A 17,437-nucleotide genomic window follows, 5' to 3' on the forward strand; every position below is an offset into this window, starting at 1 on the left:
AGGTGACGAAGAACCGGATATCGATGACCACAAAGAGGAATAGAAAAAGTCAGCAGGAGGAAACGGAAAACTTTCATTGTACGTTCTCTTATTTGAAGCAGTTTTGAAGTTCACAGTTTCAAATGTGACAATCCTTCTCTGCTCTTACTTTGATCTTCGCAGGACCCCGTGACGGCGCTGTTGAAGGTATCCTGCGTGTCCTCGGGACTGGTGTCCTGCAGGGTGTCGCTGGCTCAGGGAACCCTGCGTTGTTAATCAGCAGGTTCATCGCCCCCATCCGCACCAGAGCGCCCACCTGCTGGGCGCACTGATTTATGCTACAAAGGTCGGTGGCGTCTGACAGAGAGAGAAAGAAAGTGGCGCATCAGTGGTGGTCAATACCACACAGTCAGATAAATATCAGAACAACTGGAGAGGAGAGGCCTGTGTGGCCAGGAATGGACATATGAGCAGGACGAAGGGTTTATGACACTATAACAGAAAAACACAGAGCTCTTACCAAGATGAATGACGGGGAACGATGTTAGATTCTTCTTTGCCAATATTTGCGACGCCTGTAAATACAGGGGAAACAGTTTCATTATTCAGAAGCTGCAAAGGATTTTTGCTTCCGTTCTGTCGTATCAGTCTCTGCAACTTTGTACTTCGCAAGATCATTGTTTAACATTTGAACAGTCCACAATTTAGGTAAAGGAAGTGTAGGCTCTCACCTCAGCCCTGGGTCCATGCAACAGTTGATCAGTTTTCTCATTGGGTGGTGGGGGGCCTCCTCCACGCTCAGGCCTCTGTTGGCTCTTGTGATAAGCCTGCGGCTGACTGGCTGAGCCGCCATTTCCTCTGACTCAGTCTGCACAGTTTGAGGCTGAGCTGTTGGATTCAGCCTCAGTTGAGTGTTTAGTCTGCAGTCTGGCCACACCCATGCTCTCATATCGGTGTGTGTGTGTGTGTGTGTGTGTGTACACGTACACGTGTACTTCAGGTCACTGTGACGGGTGTAAACTGGGCTTTCCATAAAATAACCTCCAGCAGGCAAAGACACACCTCATGATAGCAAATGAAAGAAGCAAATGTGGTAATAATTATGACATGTAGATTTTGTAGGTTTTTCTAAACCCTGAGAATGACAGTGCAAAGCAACGAAGGCAAATAGTATGAATGTAAAGAAATTGCCCTGGAAGCTGACCTCCACTTAAAAACACACTCTCTATTTTGTCCATGGAAACATAACTAACAGCACACACGTGAAAGGTCATGCTAGACTTTGCCTGATTAAGACTTGTAACACGTTAGCAGTACTGAGTGGTCCTTGATGAACCTGGGGACATTACAGTGGATCAATTAGAGCCACTTAGTGTTTCACAGTGTTGATGTATCAAAGCAAAAAAAAAAAAAAAAAAAAAAGCTCTGGTATGCGAGCTCAATAGACCACACCAAAGAACAGAAGCAGAGAAAGACTGTGCTTGCGATTCTAATTTTTTACGCCATTATCTGAAGACGTGTTAGTTATATCATTATCTCGAGAAAACAAGCTGTTATCTCCATATTTCGAGATAAACAACCTGTAACACTGAGCAAACAAAAAGTATTTTCGACAGAAGCCGAGAACGGCTGTGCTTTTTTAAAAATACGAGACAGTATTTCAATAGAAACTGAGAAAGGGCCCCTCGAGTTAAATATCAAATTTTCTCGTGATAACGAGTGAATTTATGTTGTTATCATGAAAAAATAAAAGCCCAATTTCTGCTGAATTTCCAATAATTCAGAGGAAAAGTTTATGCTTTGTACTGTTACTTCACAAATTCTACAGTATGTAGCTCCACTCTGACCAACTTAAAAATTCTACTTACACGTGCGTCAGCTATAGGCTACTAATCTGAAAAGTTATAATAGTGTCACTAACAGGGGGATTTTTCTGCATTCTGCACTTTTTCAAATGTTTAGTACATTTTGCTGATAATACGTAGCATTATCAATGCAGGACTACTCTGTTTTAGTGGAGTATTATTACAGGTATTTTTACATGAACTTAAGCAGAGGACCTGCTCCTCCACTACTACTGATATGTAATAAATTGGCTTGTTTTTGACAGGTTAATTTACCTCGTACTCTCGAGCTTTGTTTTCTGCAGATAACAAAATCATTAACTCGCGATCTCGAGCTAACAGTATAATTTTTTTTTTTTTTTTTTATTGCAAGCACGGCTGTTCTTGGCTACAAACACAAGTAGTTTTATGTACAGTTGTACGACTAAACATATTAATCCATTGGGTCAAATTCTCTGAAGAGATACCACTTACAGCTGCACAAACTGACACCAAAACAGATGACAAGCTATATGGACTAACTTTAATATATACATATTTTCATCTGGTATAATGGCACTAAAGCTACAGCAGTGGTGTTGGCAGGGATGCCAATTTGCATCCCCACCACATGGCTGCACACCATTTCTATGCGAAACGGCACATTCTGAATTATCGCGCGAAAGATTTACAGAGGCTTGCAAATCCTTGATAAATAAACAGCATAAATGTCCACAGTAACAAATAATTTTATTTGAATATAATAGAACCAAACCTCACATTTGTTTAAACAACTCAAGCTAGGCTGTGCAGACTGATAAGAATGGTGCATTTTTTTTTAGAGAAATCTGACTATTTTCTTACTGAAAACCAAATTATATTACAGATTTAAATCTACATTAGCAAACTAATTACTTGTTAAAGTGGATATTTATAGCAGTGTGCAATAAATACAGCTAATACTTAATTGTGAAGCTTATAATTCAACTTCAAAACTGAGAACTTAAACGACACGGCTTTTAAAAATGTTGCATTATGAGCTTCACAAAGGTTGTTTTTATTGCAGGGCTATTGTACTGAATGCTATTATGTTACAGTATATATTCCTGTTCTTGTGTCCATCTCCTGCATCTCTAACATGCGTGTCAATACAAGCATGCGGAGAGGGCGGGCCTTTAAGGAAAGAAATCAGGCGAACGATGAACTTCAGGTCAGGTTTGTTGAAAGGGACCCAAAGAAAAAGACATATTTCTGACAGCAGTGTGACTGAATGCCCTGCCGTGACGATGTAAGCTCGCTGTCTAATTATGTCTGTTAATGACACGGGTGCTCTTTGGATTCCTCCGCTGCTGGTGAACGTGCGATGAGTGTGTGTGTGTGTGTGTCTGACGGTGTGAGCGACAGGTAGAAAGTTTCAGAAAGGAAGTGTGATGACCAAAAAAAACCAAACCGGGGTGTGTAGACTGTAGCGTCTCTTTCAAATACGCCAAACAACATTAAAGTGGTGATGGAACACACCTACGACACAGAGAAGGACACAACAACACATCCCTTCACTTTCATTTGGCAGCAGGTTCCTTTGGCTGCATAAAATGATAAAAAAAAAAGAAGTGTCTTGCTCTGAATCCATAAGCGCACAAACATATTCATCCAGCCACCCTCCCACGCACGCGTACACACACACACACACACACACACACACACACACACACACACACACACACACACACACACACACACACACACACACACACACACACACACACACACACACACACAGTACATGATGCAGTACATAACATGCACAAACACGGATATAAATACATACATCTTTTAATTAAATGCACTTCTGTGTCCGCAGCTCTCCGCTTTGAAAATAGGAAGGTGCATAAATAAAACATTCCCGTTGTTATAGAAAAGGTCCATGCATGTGTCGCACCTCCGAGTTCACTGAGACTGAACGAGGAGAAATTTTGAGGGCTATGTGCCATCTGTCCGTTTTCCTTTCTCTCTCACTGTTTTGTGAATTTTAGCTTCTCTAGCTCGATAGTGTTGTTGTTGTTGTTGTTGTTGTTTCTTCTCCTCTCTCTGTTTTGACAGTATATTAGTCTTTTTTTGCGTGTCTCTCACAGATGGGTGCTGTCCTGCGTATCGGACCTGTGGCTCTCTGAGAGCCCAGCACTGCACTTCCTGTTGCTCCCCTGATTGGGTACCAGGGAGAGGGGGTCTGGCCTGATCAGGTACCTGCAGACGGCGGCAGAAAATAGATCCCTCTAATATTGGCAGTTTTCACGTGTGTGTATTTCACAGTGCCGCCAATTATATGTGGTGCTGTGTACTCACACAACATCATGGAGCTCCAGTCTGGTGTCTGGAGAAGGGTTGATGAGGATGTATGACAGTCTGTTCCCCTGGTCTGTCATCCCATCTGACACAGGAAGAGACGAGGTTAGTGAGACAGGAAATAAAATAGGAACAGGATATACAGCAGCAGGCTGTGCTACATCTGTATACACAGAATGGAGGAAACGTTACAGTGAGTCACACAACAGGAAGATGAATTTAGATAAAAATGGACACAAGAAGAAAAAAAACACAGAAATCTCCCATGTTTCCCACATAGGACACACGTGATCACATGTATGACAAATGTTTACCACATGTTGCAACATATAATAACGTGGTGAAAATATGTGGAAAGGTTTTCACATGGATTCACACATTACACCGTGAAAATGTTCCAAAACCACATTCTCACGGGCAAAATACATGTGTCACACGTCATGTGGTCACGTGATCTAATGAGTTTTCACATGTTAAATTGATGTGTTTTTGTTTTTTTGTAAGGGTGATTAGATGTCCCTTTTTGAAAAAATTTTGACTACTGCAGAGTGCATGAATGTGCATAATAGTATTTTGTTATAGTTGGTCCTGGTGGCGCAAAATCTGACGTATTTAAACTCGGTTAGGTTTTAAAGCTTGGTTCTGTGGGCCACAACTTAAATCTGAGGGCTTGTAAGAGGCTTAATGGGACAGAAAAGCTAAATTACGTTGCTCAAATTTGTAATATTGTTTGTAATTTCCCCCAAATATTTGCTTTTGAATAATTCACAATTATCCGTAGATCTGAAATGTGCCAAGGGGATCCGAGTAGACTCAGCTAATTTCTTAAAGAAACTTTGAAAACAATATTTATGTTTGAAGAATACATTTAATTTGTAAAGTGATTCCAGCTGTCAGATACATGCAGTGGAGTAAGGAGTACAATATTTACGTCTGAAATGTAGTAGAAAAGTATAAAGCGTGGCATCAATGGAGCTACTTCGGGAAAGGAAAAATGCTTAAATCTTCTTGGACATGCACGTGGATATGTGTATTTTGTTGCATTGCACCATTGAAAAGTATAAATCTGTAGTCAGAATCAGGACGACTTGTGTTCCGACACAACTTGCTGTAAGACTTACTGAATCCAATCGGAGAAAGGCCCAGGTGCTTCATCCTCGTTTGCACCAGGGCGTTGAGTTCCTGCCTCTCCGAGCGCCTGAACAGGTTCAGTCTCTGCTGGCTGATCCTCTCTGCCGCGCTGCCCGGGCCCCCTTTGGCCCCACTGGAACTGCGACCCCCCTTCCTGCTCAGGCGCCGCGCCCACTGCATGCTCTTCCTCCTGAGCAGCGGGTGGTCCGACGAGTGGGACGAGGTGGAGATGGGCTCCGAGGAGGTGGAGTTACGGTGGGCGGCGGTCCGGGACAGCAGAGGCTCTCTGGGCTCTCTGGTGTCCTCGTAGTCCTCGACCGTGATAGATACCTGGGACTGAGACACAGATAAGCGCACACGCTCACACTTTCATTTCCTTATCTGGTATAATCAACCAAATCAGTTCTGCAGCAGGGCTGGTTCTGCTCCTCAAAATTCAGAGGAGTTCATACTTTCTTATCAGCTTGGAAATTAATGATGAATGAGATGCACTCTGCGTATAATAATCAGTTTGAAGTGTTGTTTGTGTAACCATCAAAACCATCCTGCCTCTTGTTTTCTGTAAAAAAAAAAAAATTATGCCACTTCCACACTGTCACAGCTGTCAGTTTTCACTTCATCATGTTAAATATGTAAATTTGATTCAAGTTATTTCTCTTATATTTATATGTCTGTCTTCTGTCATCAATTCAAATAAGATCTGCCCGTCATCACGTCTACCCGCATTTTCATAACTTTGCATTTATTTGTTGCCAAACATGCACTAATTGGATTAGGATTTAGGGAAATGCTTCTCTTTTTGGATCTCATTGTAATTTTATGATTGGACTGGAAGCAAGACAGGAAGAGATTTTACACTTGAGAAAATCCAATATGTAGAATCTCTCATAATCCCAAAAATGTATTCTTGAGAATTTAATGAACCTGGTAGTCTTTCTTCTCTTTCTATTTTGAGCCCGGCCAGCCTGCTGGAAGGGGTTTCGACTTCAACCAGTGAATCTTTAGATATAAAACAGAGAGAGAAGCAGCTGACCTCAGAGACAGGAAACTTTTGTGCCTCTGTACGGTAGATGCCTATGGGGATGTCTCCAGTGGAGGAGCATAGTTTCTGGTAGAGCCTCCCGTAGGTGCGGATCCACAGGTCGTCTTCTGTGATTTTCATCTAGAAAACAAACAAAACATTGCTCAGCCTCGGAGGCGCTTCATAGTCCAAACAGACTGACTTCAAGCTGCTTGTGTTCGGCCACTCACAGCACAGAGGAAGCCTGAGCCAGGCATGGAGTCTAAACCAAGCAGCAGCCTGGCGATGGAGATCATGTAGTCCTTCACAAATGACTGGCAGCACAACATAACAGACAAGTCAGCAGAAATACAACACATTTGGCATTTTACGCCACTAAGGAGGAGGATTGTGATTGTTGTTAGTCAGTGAGAGTGTTTTTTTTTCAGAAACCTGGTAGAGGAGAGTGTCCAGCATGCTAACACTGAACACCTTCCCAGCTGCGAAGGGCAAGCGGAACATGAAGACCAGGTTCGACCCCTTCTCCCTCTCCTTCTGCCGATCAAAGCACACAGACACGCATAGCCCTTTTCAGATTACGCCGATCCATGAGGTGATCAGGTGAAGAGATAACTCTGTAAGCACCGTCATCTTTTTAAAAAACAGATTTCTATTGTGGACTGAAGCCTTTTCCCAGCATGCACTGGGACGAAGGCAACAGGACTGACATTCACTCTCAGGGCCAAATGAGACTTCCTACTGCATCTGTTTTGCATGTAATGTGGGATTAAACCAGAAAAGCCCCGACATGCAGAGCCGAATCAGAAAAAAAAAGGCTGGAAACCCACAAAAAGTCCTTCCTACCGTGAGGCAATCCTGCTCTCATAATATTGTTATTCCCGCATTTACACATTCATTTTAAGATGGGATGGCAAGCAGTAACTAATTTGCTGCTTTGTTGATACATGTTATTGATGCCCATGAAGAGACTCATTACCCGCAACACGGAGAGCAACAACAACAGCTATTAAAAAAGGCAACCAGAGTGAAAGGAACAAAAACCAGAGGCTACTATCAGTTAATTTATAAAAAAAAAAAGGACGCAAAAGATCTCTGCAGTTTTTCATGATAACACCAGTGGTCTTTAAAATTCACTGAGAATATCACATGAAGACTGTCTGTTGTGTTTCTGACATTGTTTTGTTTTGAAGTCTGGCTGAAGGGAAATGACAGTAAAAAAAAAAAAAAAAGGAGAGGTTTTAAAGTCGAGATGATTTTACCTTCTCTAGTTTGGACAGAGCCAGGGAGTAGTGGTCTTTGACTTTGAACTGCATGAAGCGCATGTTGGCTGGATGTGTGAGCTCTGTGATGATGCTAAGACCTGGAAACAGTCTGAGAGGAAGAAGCACAGAGACAGAAGGAACATTCACTTCAGGCGAGTCTGTGAGATTGTTGCAGAACAAGTTTGGGCAAAGCAGACCTGAACAGGGTCTGGACGTTGACGATGGTCTTCGCATCGGCCATGTAGTCCTCCTCTGCAATCATGGAGCTCTCCTTGTCAACCACCACCATGGTGTCGGCAAAAGTGACTCCGCATCGCAGCAAGCTGTCCAGACTGTGGAGCGAGAGAGAGAGAGAGAGAGAGAGAAGAGGCAAAGGGAAGAAGAGTAAGAATAAATCAAAGAGAGTGAAAGAAGTTCATCAATACATAAAGATAGCAAAAGATGAACATAAATAATAAAACCAGTTTGGCGATTTGGTCTTACTTGTCGATGGAGCCCACTGTGTAGAACACCATGGGAAACCAACAGATTGCCTCCAGGAAGTCTGCTTCAGGTCTGAACCAATCAAAACACAAATAGACTTGAGAGGGAGGCTGACCCCCCCTCACTACTATACAACACAGCCAAACCTGCCTGTTGAGAACGCTGAAAATAACAGCACTACACAGGAGTGACTCAGCATTTTATTGCCTTTTTATTGGATTCCACTCTCATTTGGCTGACAGCGATTGGGTACCAGCCACACACAGGACTGTGGAGCACATTGTCCTGAAAGCGTTCAACGTTTCACAAATCATGTTTAGTGTGACCTTAAATAGCTCTGTTTTTCTCCTCCACTTGCTATTTAAGGACAGAGCCGTTTAACCATCTCGTGCAAGCTAGATTTGTAGCGCAGCTGTCCTGCTCACCGCAACAATTACGGGCAATATCAACAGGTAACCTACTTCAGTTTGGAGCAAGCTTACAATAACAGCCTTTGCATCAAAACAGATAATACAGATGTTGTCCTCACACACTCTCCAGCAGCAGGACAATGGGGTTGAGCTCCTTCCTGGGTCGGTAGTAGGCCCGTAGAGGCACAATGAAGTTGTACAGACCATTTCCTGCACTCTCCGCAGACACAATGATCAGTTTGTTTTTGAAGCCGTAGGAGCGGGCATCCTCAAAAGGGCTGTGGTGACACGCCTAGCAGAGAAGAAGCACAACGGTCGTAGTGAACGGTGACACATTTGTAAAGTAAAGATGGAGTTGTTTAGGTTCCTTACCTTGTCCATGCGCAGGCAGCAGAAAGGCATCTTTTCTTGCAGAAGGTGGCACAAAGCAGGTGAGCTGCCGATGTACGGAGAGTTTAGCGGGTATCCCTTCGCCCACCTGCAGCACAGGCCCACATTTACCTCCGATCTCATTTATTTCAACAAACCCATGTTCACACATTCAAACACCGTACTCACTCGCAGTGTCGACCCCACCAGTGGGCGCTTTCATCTTTGTCACTGTCCTCCTTGCCCTCTTCTCCCGTCTCGTCCTCTGACTGGTCCCCCAAGAGGTCAAAGGTGGGGTTGTTGACACCGTCTACTAGCTCCAGGACGGGGGCGATACTGTGTCGTCTCTCCTCCGCTGACTCGCCCATGGCAGGCAGAGCCAAGGTGTTAGTGCCCCCCATCTCCATCCTGGAGCTGTTTCTGCTTCCCTTTCCACTGCAGAGCCCTGTGCTTCCCGGGTCCTGGCCTTCTGGGCTGCTGTCGCTGGAGTCCTGCAGGTCGATGGCCACCGTACCTGAAACACACACACACACACACACACACACACACACACACACACACACACACACACACACACACACACACACACACACACACACACACACACACACACACACACACACACACACACACACAATTTGTATTACAACAGAAGATGGTTTAATCACAGGCAAGAAAGCTTCTGAACCAGGTGTGTTAAGACAGAGTGGCTTTATGTTGCATTTAGTTTGAGCCACAGTGACAATCAAACTCTAAATTCAAACATACAAAGAGGCTGTTGCACAGATACCTGGCAGCACTGAGCTCATTGAGAAAACCAGAGCTGGACAGTTTCATTTTGTCCACTAGGTGGAGTGTTTGTAAAACCACAGTCTCTGACATTTCAGCTCATTTGGCAGTTGTTCTTATCAAATGTGACTTATAATCAGATACATGTTAATTCCTCTGTAAAGCTGTGAACATTCTTTGGTATCCCAAGATAGGTTTTAAATGTGAAAACTGCATAATTGTGACAGCTGTGACTGTGCTGCTGTCTAAGATAGTTCCATAACAGGTTTGCATATTTGACAAACACAGAAACTGCAAAGTAGAAGGTCAGTGTATAAATGTTACACAGTCTTTGTGCTGTGCCCATTTGACTGACCCATGCTGGCGATGATACTGTGGACTGGCAGGCGGGTGAGTCCGTGGTAGATGGTTTGTGGCACTCCCCTGGCATTTCCTCCTGTTCTGCCCCACGATGGCTCCCTCTGGCCCCTGACAAATGCCGAATTCTCCTCTTTGGAGATATTGATGTAAAAGCATATGTCAGAGGCCCCCATGATGTGGCATGGACCAGGATTTAAGAGGATGTTGGTGGTGTCCAGTCTGCGCACGCCGATTAGACACACTCCATACCTGCAAGAGCACCGACTAAGTCAACTCTGGACTGTGCAGTTTGGTGGGTTTTTATTTTTAGATTTTTTTTTTGACTTACTTTTTATGAGCATGAAAGGAGGCAAAAGTGAAACTCTTGCCCTGGTATTCTCCAAAGAATTTACTTTCTTCCAGGCGGATGTGATGCACCTCATTGGCTGAGCAACGCCGATAGGTCCGGTGCCACTGGTCCGCCGAGCACGCACCGCCCTCCCTAAGACAAAAAAACAAACAGGATTGACTGGTCATGTTGGGAGAGAGTGACCTTTAAAACATGTCAAACACAGCATCCAGCTCAGCACCTGGGCCACATGGGAAGATTTTCCATCAAGGTTGCAGAGGTAACATCTTACATCTCTGTCAGAGCTGCTGATCAATACTTCAATCAGCACACGGGAATAGGCAAGAACACTCAGCCTGTCTAAACAACAGGTCGCAGATATACACATTCACACAGTTAAGAGGACAACAGTTCTCTCAGGGGGATGTGGCATTAGACGCGGAGGCTAAAGAGGTGACAGCAGGGAGGGTGTGGGGGCAGTGTGAATGTGGGTGGCCTGATACAAAGACTGCATTATACAAACAAGTGTTAAAGCAACTTTGTACTTTACAGGAACGAAGTGCAAGGCAAGAGAGGAGGAGGACAAGTCCTCGTCATGTGGCATTGTCACAACCAATAAACCAAATGGCAAACATACTTAATGCTTGAATGCTGAACTCATCAGTCATCAGTACTGAAGTGGCTCATTTAGTATTTTTTTTTTAATTTTTTTTTACAAATAAATACATATATTTTCATAAAATCTAAAAATGTGTTATAATTGACAAATTATGTTTATTTTAGTCCCTTCTGTACACAGTGAAACAAACCTTTAATCTTCAGAGGTGGAGCGACTGTACATACACATTTGATCACATTCAAGGAATATCTACTGATATCATTTCATCTGTTGCCTATTTTTATAGATTTGAATAAAAAAATTTCCATGATCATGAAGATGACACGCAAATTTACACAATCATCAACTATAATCCCCTACAAGCTCTGAGTAAGTGCATTGAACAAAGCTCCGACTGGATGCGCCAGAATTCAGATAAAACTGAAGTGATTGTTTTTGGAAACGAGGCAGAACAATTACAAGTCAGCTACAAACCAGTCTGGGAATCATGGTTTATTACAGAGTCATCAGCTTAAGAACATATCAAAGATTAAAGGACTTATTTCTTAGCAGGATTTGGAAAAACGGGACTACTGTAATGGCATGTGTACAGATCTATCTTAAAATCGATCAGCTGATTCAGTACGATGCTGCTCGAGTCTTCACCAGTACTGAAAAAGTAGATCACATTGCTCCAGTTCTTAGATCTTTACACTGGTTTCCTGTCAGTCAAATAATTTATTTCAGAATGCTGTTAGTGTTTTAAAGCACTGAATGGTTTAGAGGCCAATGTTCTACGATATGAACCATTCAGACCCCTCGTGTCATCTGCAAACGGTCTACTTTCTGTCCCCAAACAAACAACTAAACATGGAGAAGCAGCGTTCAGCTTTTATGCTCCACACATCAGGAACAAACTCGCTGACACCTGCAGGTCTCCTGCAACTCTCAGTTGTTTTAAATCAAGACTGAGGACCATTTTGTTTGCCTTGGGCTTTTAACAAATCAAAAAAATTGTCATTGCTTCCTCTGCACTATAACTTTTACTATTATATTTCCTATTTTTAAACTTTGAAATTTCCATCGGTCGCTTTGACATTTTGTCTTGATGTCATTTATGTTTTATGTAAAGTGCTATGGATTGCTTTGTTATCAGAAATGTGCTATATAAATAAACTTGACAAAAGCTTCACATACATGATCATGCTGTGTGCAGTTTACTGATGTCACATCCAATGATTTCTGGGTATTTGAACTTAGATATTTCAAACAATACAACATGCCTTTTGAACATCAAAAATTCACTATTATGATCATCCTAAATGACACGCACCCTAATTGTGTTTTATAAAATCTCTGCACAGCACAGCTCGATGATGTGGGTGAATATTGAGCACAATTGCATCACAAAATGAGAGTGGTAATATAGATAATATGCATCCTACCTGTTGAGGGCTTGAAAGGCTCCGACACGTTGTTTAAAGGCCTCCTGGGGCGCAGTTCTTCGTAAAATATAAAAAGATGAAAGACAGTGAGGGGAAAAGAAGCAAGAGTTTTCTGTTGGTTATATCTACTGTGGATTTGATTGTAAAAGTCAAATATACAGTAGTGTTGCCAGTTGAACAGAAAGATTGATAGAGAGGAAGAAAATGAACTCACTGTCCTCTAGAGGAGTGGATCAATAGAGTGATGAGAGTTGAGGTACCGGGGCACACACAGTTTAAAGCCAGCATGGCATACTTAAACTCCTCTTCACACACCACGTGATCTGCAGACACAGGGACATTCATTCCTCTGCAGAGCACAAACATTGTTCTTTATAAAAGCTGATGTGTCACATCATCAATCCAGGAGTTAACTTCATCGAAGGGTCAGAGTCACGGCCGTAGATCGATGAAGACCCTCAAAGGGTCAATCAACCAAGATCCCACACAAAAAATAATATTGAAAACAAATAAAAAATATAGAGGTAAACTGCGGTGCTCCAAATAGGACTGTAATGATTATTTTCAATATATATATATATATATATATATATTTTTTTTTACCAATCCTTCATGTAAATGTGTTCAATAAACGACATTATAAAATAGTGGAAAACTTTCATATTTAGGAAGCTGTAAGCAGTGACTAACTGGCAATAATTAAGTTAATTTAGTTATGTTGATTTTGTTAAATAATTAATGTCTCATCAAGCTCACAGCACTGAAAAACAACATCTGAAAAAACATGATCAAGCAACATATTTTTCTGCAATAATTACACAAGTTACTCAAGATATTAAACTAAAAAGTTCCATTGGGACTCATTGCAAATGAAAGACACAGCTGTTGTTTACTGCAAACACACAAAATGTTTCATGTATTTCACTCACAAGACAGTGTTTCTGTAGCTCGATTCTTAACACCAAAACACAAGCACACACCCAATTAAATGTCACTACCTCATGTTGGAAAATGTCTAAATGTTACTTGATGTTTATCTAACACATATGTATCAAACAGGCAGTCATGTCAAACATTCACTGTTTAAATGCATTCCCTGTTTACAAAAATGGGATCAATTTTATGTCAAAGCTCAGGTTTTGGAGGAGATAGTGGGATGGTCTGCTTGCCTGTCTATCCTGTGTTCTAGTTCTGTGCTATTGGAGGTGGACGGATCAGACCATCAGGATAATGGGAGGCACCTGAGCCTCCCATTATCCTATAGACAGTATATAAAAATGGAGGTAGTCTCCAGTTCTAAAAAGTGAAGCCAATCCAGAAGTGCCTTAAAGTACAATACCACTGAAGGCCACTAGGGGCTGGCTCCAAAAGACCTGAGGCTCCAATAGACTCGCATTCAAAAAGGTTCAACTTCTCTCATGAAATATAAAGTCAGTACATTTTTTTCTACAAGTCATTACGGTGTCATTAGCTCAGTTCCGTCCTTCTTATCAGTATTCTGGTGGTGCTTCTGGAAAGTAATTCCATGATTAATAAGATATAAGGCCTAAAAAAAAGAAAGGTATGTTTGGGGAGCGTGTCTGGTTTAATTGACATGTCTGGGGTGCAGTCAGCTTTCCGGTACAAGTGGGCATAGTACAGTGTACTTGGGTTCTCATGCTGTGTTCCAAATGGCGTACTTAAGCGGTAACACTTATTATCCAGAAGGGCGCGATAAAGCTGTAGTTTCGTATTATTTTTTTTTTATGGCTGAGGAAGCTGCAGCTGTTGCAGAACAGGGAACAAAAGTGTTTATTCTTCATTAAATACCATCATACTGCTGTTGGACAGGAGCCATCAATGTGTTTGTTATGTGCGTTAAACAGAGTACGCAAAAACACGTTAATTTTGATGCATTCAAATGCTACGGTTATTTCCGGTAAGTGCAGAACAGCAGTGTGACACTTGAGAACTACACAAATCAGCGTACTAAGATGTGAGAGTACTGTATGTGCGGGTACAAAGGGAAATACACCATTCGGAACACAGATTAAGTGAGATCAAGTCAGATTCACCCTTCATCCCTCCCCAGCTTGTCCAAATATGGTCACGTCTAAACCAAGATGGCGATGGCCAAAAGGCCAGACTGGAGGATTCAAAACAGCAGTTCACAATAAAACGTGTGACGTCACCATGGGTTGCCACTTGTTTTCCACACTATAAATCCCCCGTTCTTCCTCAGTCCAAGCTCTTCTCTCCTGCATATCTGTGTTTGCTTTCTGCCACTCAACACATCTGAACAACACACTGTTCACACATCCACACACACTTTCATCAATAATTATCCTGATTGCCAAACCTCGGGGTTTTTCCCCTTTGCTTTTGTGTAATTTGAATGTTTTTGCTAAAATAAACGATTCATTTGTTGGTCTTCATCCTGCATCTCTCTCTTTGTCCTGGCTGCTGAGCCGGGTTGTGACACGCAGGAAGACCCATAGCAACAGGCCCGTAATTCAGGGCGAGCTTTATTGAACCACCTTTTACTCACATCATCGAACACTAACATAGCCGTGCACATGAGCCAGCCAAACCAAACTGAACAAACACAGATGCCGTTTACCTGTTGCAGCACAGCCTCCTCTTTGAAAGGAAAAAGCAATAGACGATAAATGTTTGTGGAGACCAATTAGTACATTGTGCCCCGGCAGCATCCATTTCTACCCGCTGTGTAATTCTTGATTGCATTATCTTCAGTGATGACCACACAGGGATATCAGGGCGGCCTTATTTAGCAATAGTGCTGAACTTGGTCCTAAAAGCACAATTTGTGCTGTGTATTAGGAAATAATTGGTGGCAAACGTCAGAGCTAAGGTGCAAATGTACTGAATCAGCGAGGTGTGCGTGTGTACCTGAGGCTGAGCAAATGAGAGGCGCGACAATTAAAAACCGACGATTGTGAATCTTCTGTTCAAGTGCCAATGTTCTTTAGGCCCAGAGCAGCACATCATAATGCAGCTCACACACAAACACACAGTAGCCTCTTGCTATTCAGCCCGTGAATTAATTTCAAAGGGGAAGCTTTTATAGAGCAATGGCCATCTGAAGCTCGACAAAAACATTGATGTTGCTTCTATGGATGAACAGCTTTCTTTACTGTTACGCACACTTTCCTCTCTCTCTGTCTGTAACACACATCCCTAACTCCCAAAGAACAGACATGGCTACACATCAGATTGATTCTTTTTTTGTTATTCCACAATTCAATTTCCAATGTCCTTCTTGTACCTCTCTTCACCACTGTGATCCCCTTCACTTCCCATCTTCTCTGCTTACCCTACACCACAGCCCTCGTTCCTGTCCTCCATCCCTCCGGGGTCTGAACCCAGAACAGCAGAGAAACCAATTACTGCCCTCGACACTCTGAACACACACACACACACACACACACACACACACACACACACACACACACACACACACACACACACACACACACACACACACACACACACACACACACACACACACACACACACACACACACACACACACACACACTCTCTCTCTCTCTCTCTCCCTCTTTCTCTTCTTCTTACTTTTTTTCACAGACAGGTATTGAAGCTGTGTGCCCATATATGTATGTACGTGTGTGTGTATATGTGGTTATTTGCACCCCCTGCAAAAGTACAATTACGACCTGATCACAGGCCCACCGGTTGAGCTAATTAAAGCAGTAGGACGTTATTATTTCGTACAAGGCAGCTGCGAGCGAGCAGCTAAAATAAGCCGAGCTCAGGAGGGCGACTGGTTATTGTTGTTCAAAACATAAAAACTGAAAAAATAATCAAGGGAATCTCTGCATCGCATTGTGCTTGGTTCCTCAAACACGTCGGGGTCTCCTGCCCAGCTGCATCCTCATACTGACATATCTTATCTAATGAACCCCGAAGTGCTATTAAGCTATTTTTGCAGATCAAATTAAATCTTGTATCTCTTGCTCATTAATGCCTCCCACACCATCACTTAGCAAGTATATTCCGAGTGGTGTCAAAACACGGCATCTGTACTTACAGTAATACCCATGTGGCTGCAAGCTGGTGCTCCCTGAATCTTGTGTGACTTCAGGATTAGTGAGGCATTAAACTCAGTTTGTTAGGAGCTTTGCTTTATTCGCAGTGTTTAAGGGTGGTAACTTAAAATACCACTCCAGTCCTAGCAGGCGTTATGTATTCAGCACGTCAGTGAATGCACAACTATTTAAAAAAAACAAACCAATATCCACATCACAGATTAATATTTCAAAATGAACGAAGAGGACATTTCAACATGTCAAACATTGATGTGGTGTAACACATCAAAGTCATTCACATACATGACACAGCTGTCAGACATCCAGAGCAGGAGGAGAACTACCCCACAGCTCATCACATACTGTAGAAAGGGTGATAACGGATGGAGGCTACATGAATTTATCTTATGGCCCTGACAATTCCTGCCTTTTTAAAAACAAAGCCCGCAGTCTGACTGTGACTCCGAGTGGTGTTTAAACAGCACTGCACGAAGATTGAAGATTGCCTGCGGGGAGAGCTCATCTGCCGGGTTAGCACGACAGCAGAACTCATCAAAAGAATGGGATTTTCTTTGCCAAGGTAGCAAAGTAAAACGTTAATCATTGATAGAGACAGCTGGGATGAGGGCGGCGAGCTAGAATTGAGTTTGATGTTCTTCAGGGCTCTCTGCAGAGATATGTGTGAGAGAGAAAGAGAGAGAGAGAGAGAGAGAGAGAGAGAGAGAGAGAGAGAGAGAGAGAGAGAGAGAGAGAGAGAGAGAGAGCGAGAGAGAGGGTGAGAGAGAGTTTGTCCTCTTCTTTCACTCACAGTTGATTGACTGGCATCTTCTGCTGAGCAGGAGAAGAAGAGGAAGCTCTCCAAAAGGCAATGTAAAAACTCACAGAAACCCTCAGAAGGCTTACAGCCAAGCTGAGCCAATCTGCCCAGCACTTCTTCAGAGCTGAGAGGACAGAGAGCTGCGATGCTGCACAAGCCCGCTGATTGGAAAGACATGTTTCAAGCTCACAAATCCGGCAGACAAACCCAGGTAGAAAATAGGACACGAC

The 17,437-nt window shown here is 42.7% G+C and overlaps 1 protein-coding gene across 3 annotated transcripts in view; it reads right to left on the reverse strand.

Moving 5' to 3' along the window:
- Positions 1 to 3,240: 3,240 nt before the first annotated feature.
- Positions 3,241 to 17,437, reverse strand: part of kcnt2b (potassium sodium-activated channel subfamily T member 2b) — a 44,044-nt gene continuing 29,847 nt past the window's right edge. For all 3 annotated transcript variants that reach the window (XM_069702970.1, XM_069702971.1, XM_069702972.1), the window contains 16 exons: positions 12,556 to 12,664; positions 12,342 to 12,398; positions 10,299 to 10,451; positions 9,966 to 10,219; positions 9,011 to 9,335; positions 8,825 to 8,930; positions 8,572 to 8,744; positions 8,043 to 8,114; positions 7,757 to 7,891; positions 7,557 to 7,668; positions 6,730 to 6,831; positions 6,528 to 6,611; positions 6,310 to 6,438; positions 5,267 to 5,612; positions 4,146 to 4,230; positions 3,241 to 4,046 (listed from right to left, as the gene is read on the reverse strand). In XM_069702970.1, the coding sequence (XP_069559071.1) occupies positions 3,929 to 4,046; positions 4,146 to 4,230; positions 5,267 to 5,612; positions 6,310 to 6,438; positions 6,528 to 6,611; positions 6,730 to 6,831; positions 7,557 to 7,668; positions 7,757 to 7,891; positions 8,043 to 8,114; positions 8,572 to 8,744; positions 8,825 to 8,930; positions 9,011 to 9,335; positions 9,966 to 10,219; positions 10,299 to 10,451; positions 12,342 to 12,398; positions 12,556 to 12,664 (2,360 nt within the window). In that variant the 3' untranslated portion in view covers positions 3,241 to 3,928. The remainder of the gene's footprint in view (positions 4,047 to 4,145; positions 4,231 to 5,266; positions 5,613 to 6,309; positions 6,439 to 6,527; positions 6,612 to 6,729; positions 6,832 to 7,556; positions 7,669 to 7,756; positions 7,892 to 8,042; positions 8,115 to 8,571; positions 8,745 to 8,824; positions 8,931 to 9,010; positions 9,336 to 9,965; positions 10,220 to 10,298; positions 10,452 to 12,341; positions 12,399 to 12,555; positions 12,665 to 17,437) is intronic.

This window comes from Brachyistius frenatus, unplaced genomic scaffold (assembly GCF_029030835.1).
Source record: "Brachyistius frenatus isolate BFR_SWC_R1_liver_20210118 unplaced genomic scaffold, ASM2903083v1 Contig_43, whole genome shotgun sequence".
In the NCBI taxonomy this organism is placed as follows: domain Eukaryota; kingdom Metazoa; phylum Chordata; class Actinopteri; family Embiotocidae; genus Brachyistius; species Brachyistius frenatus.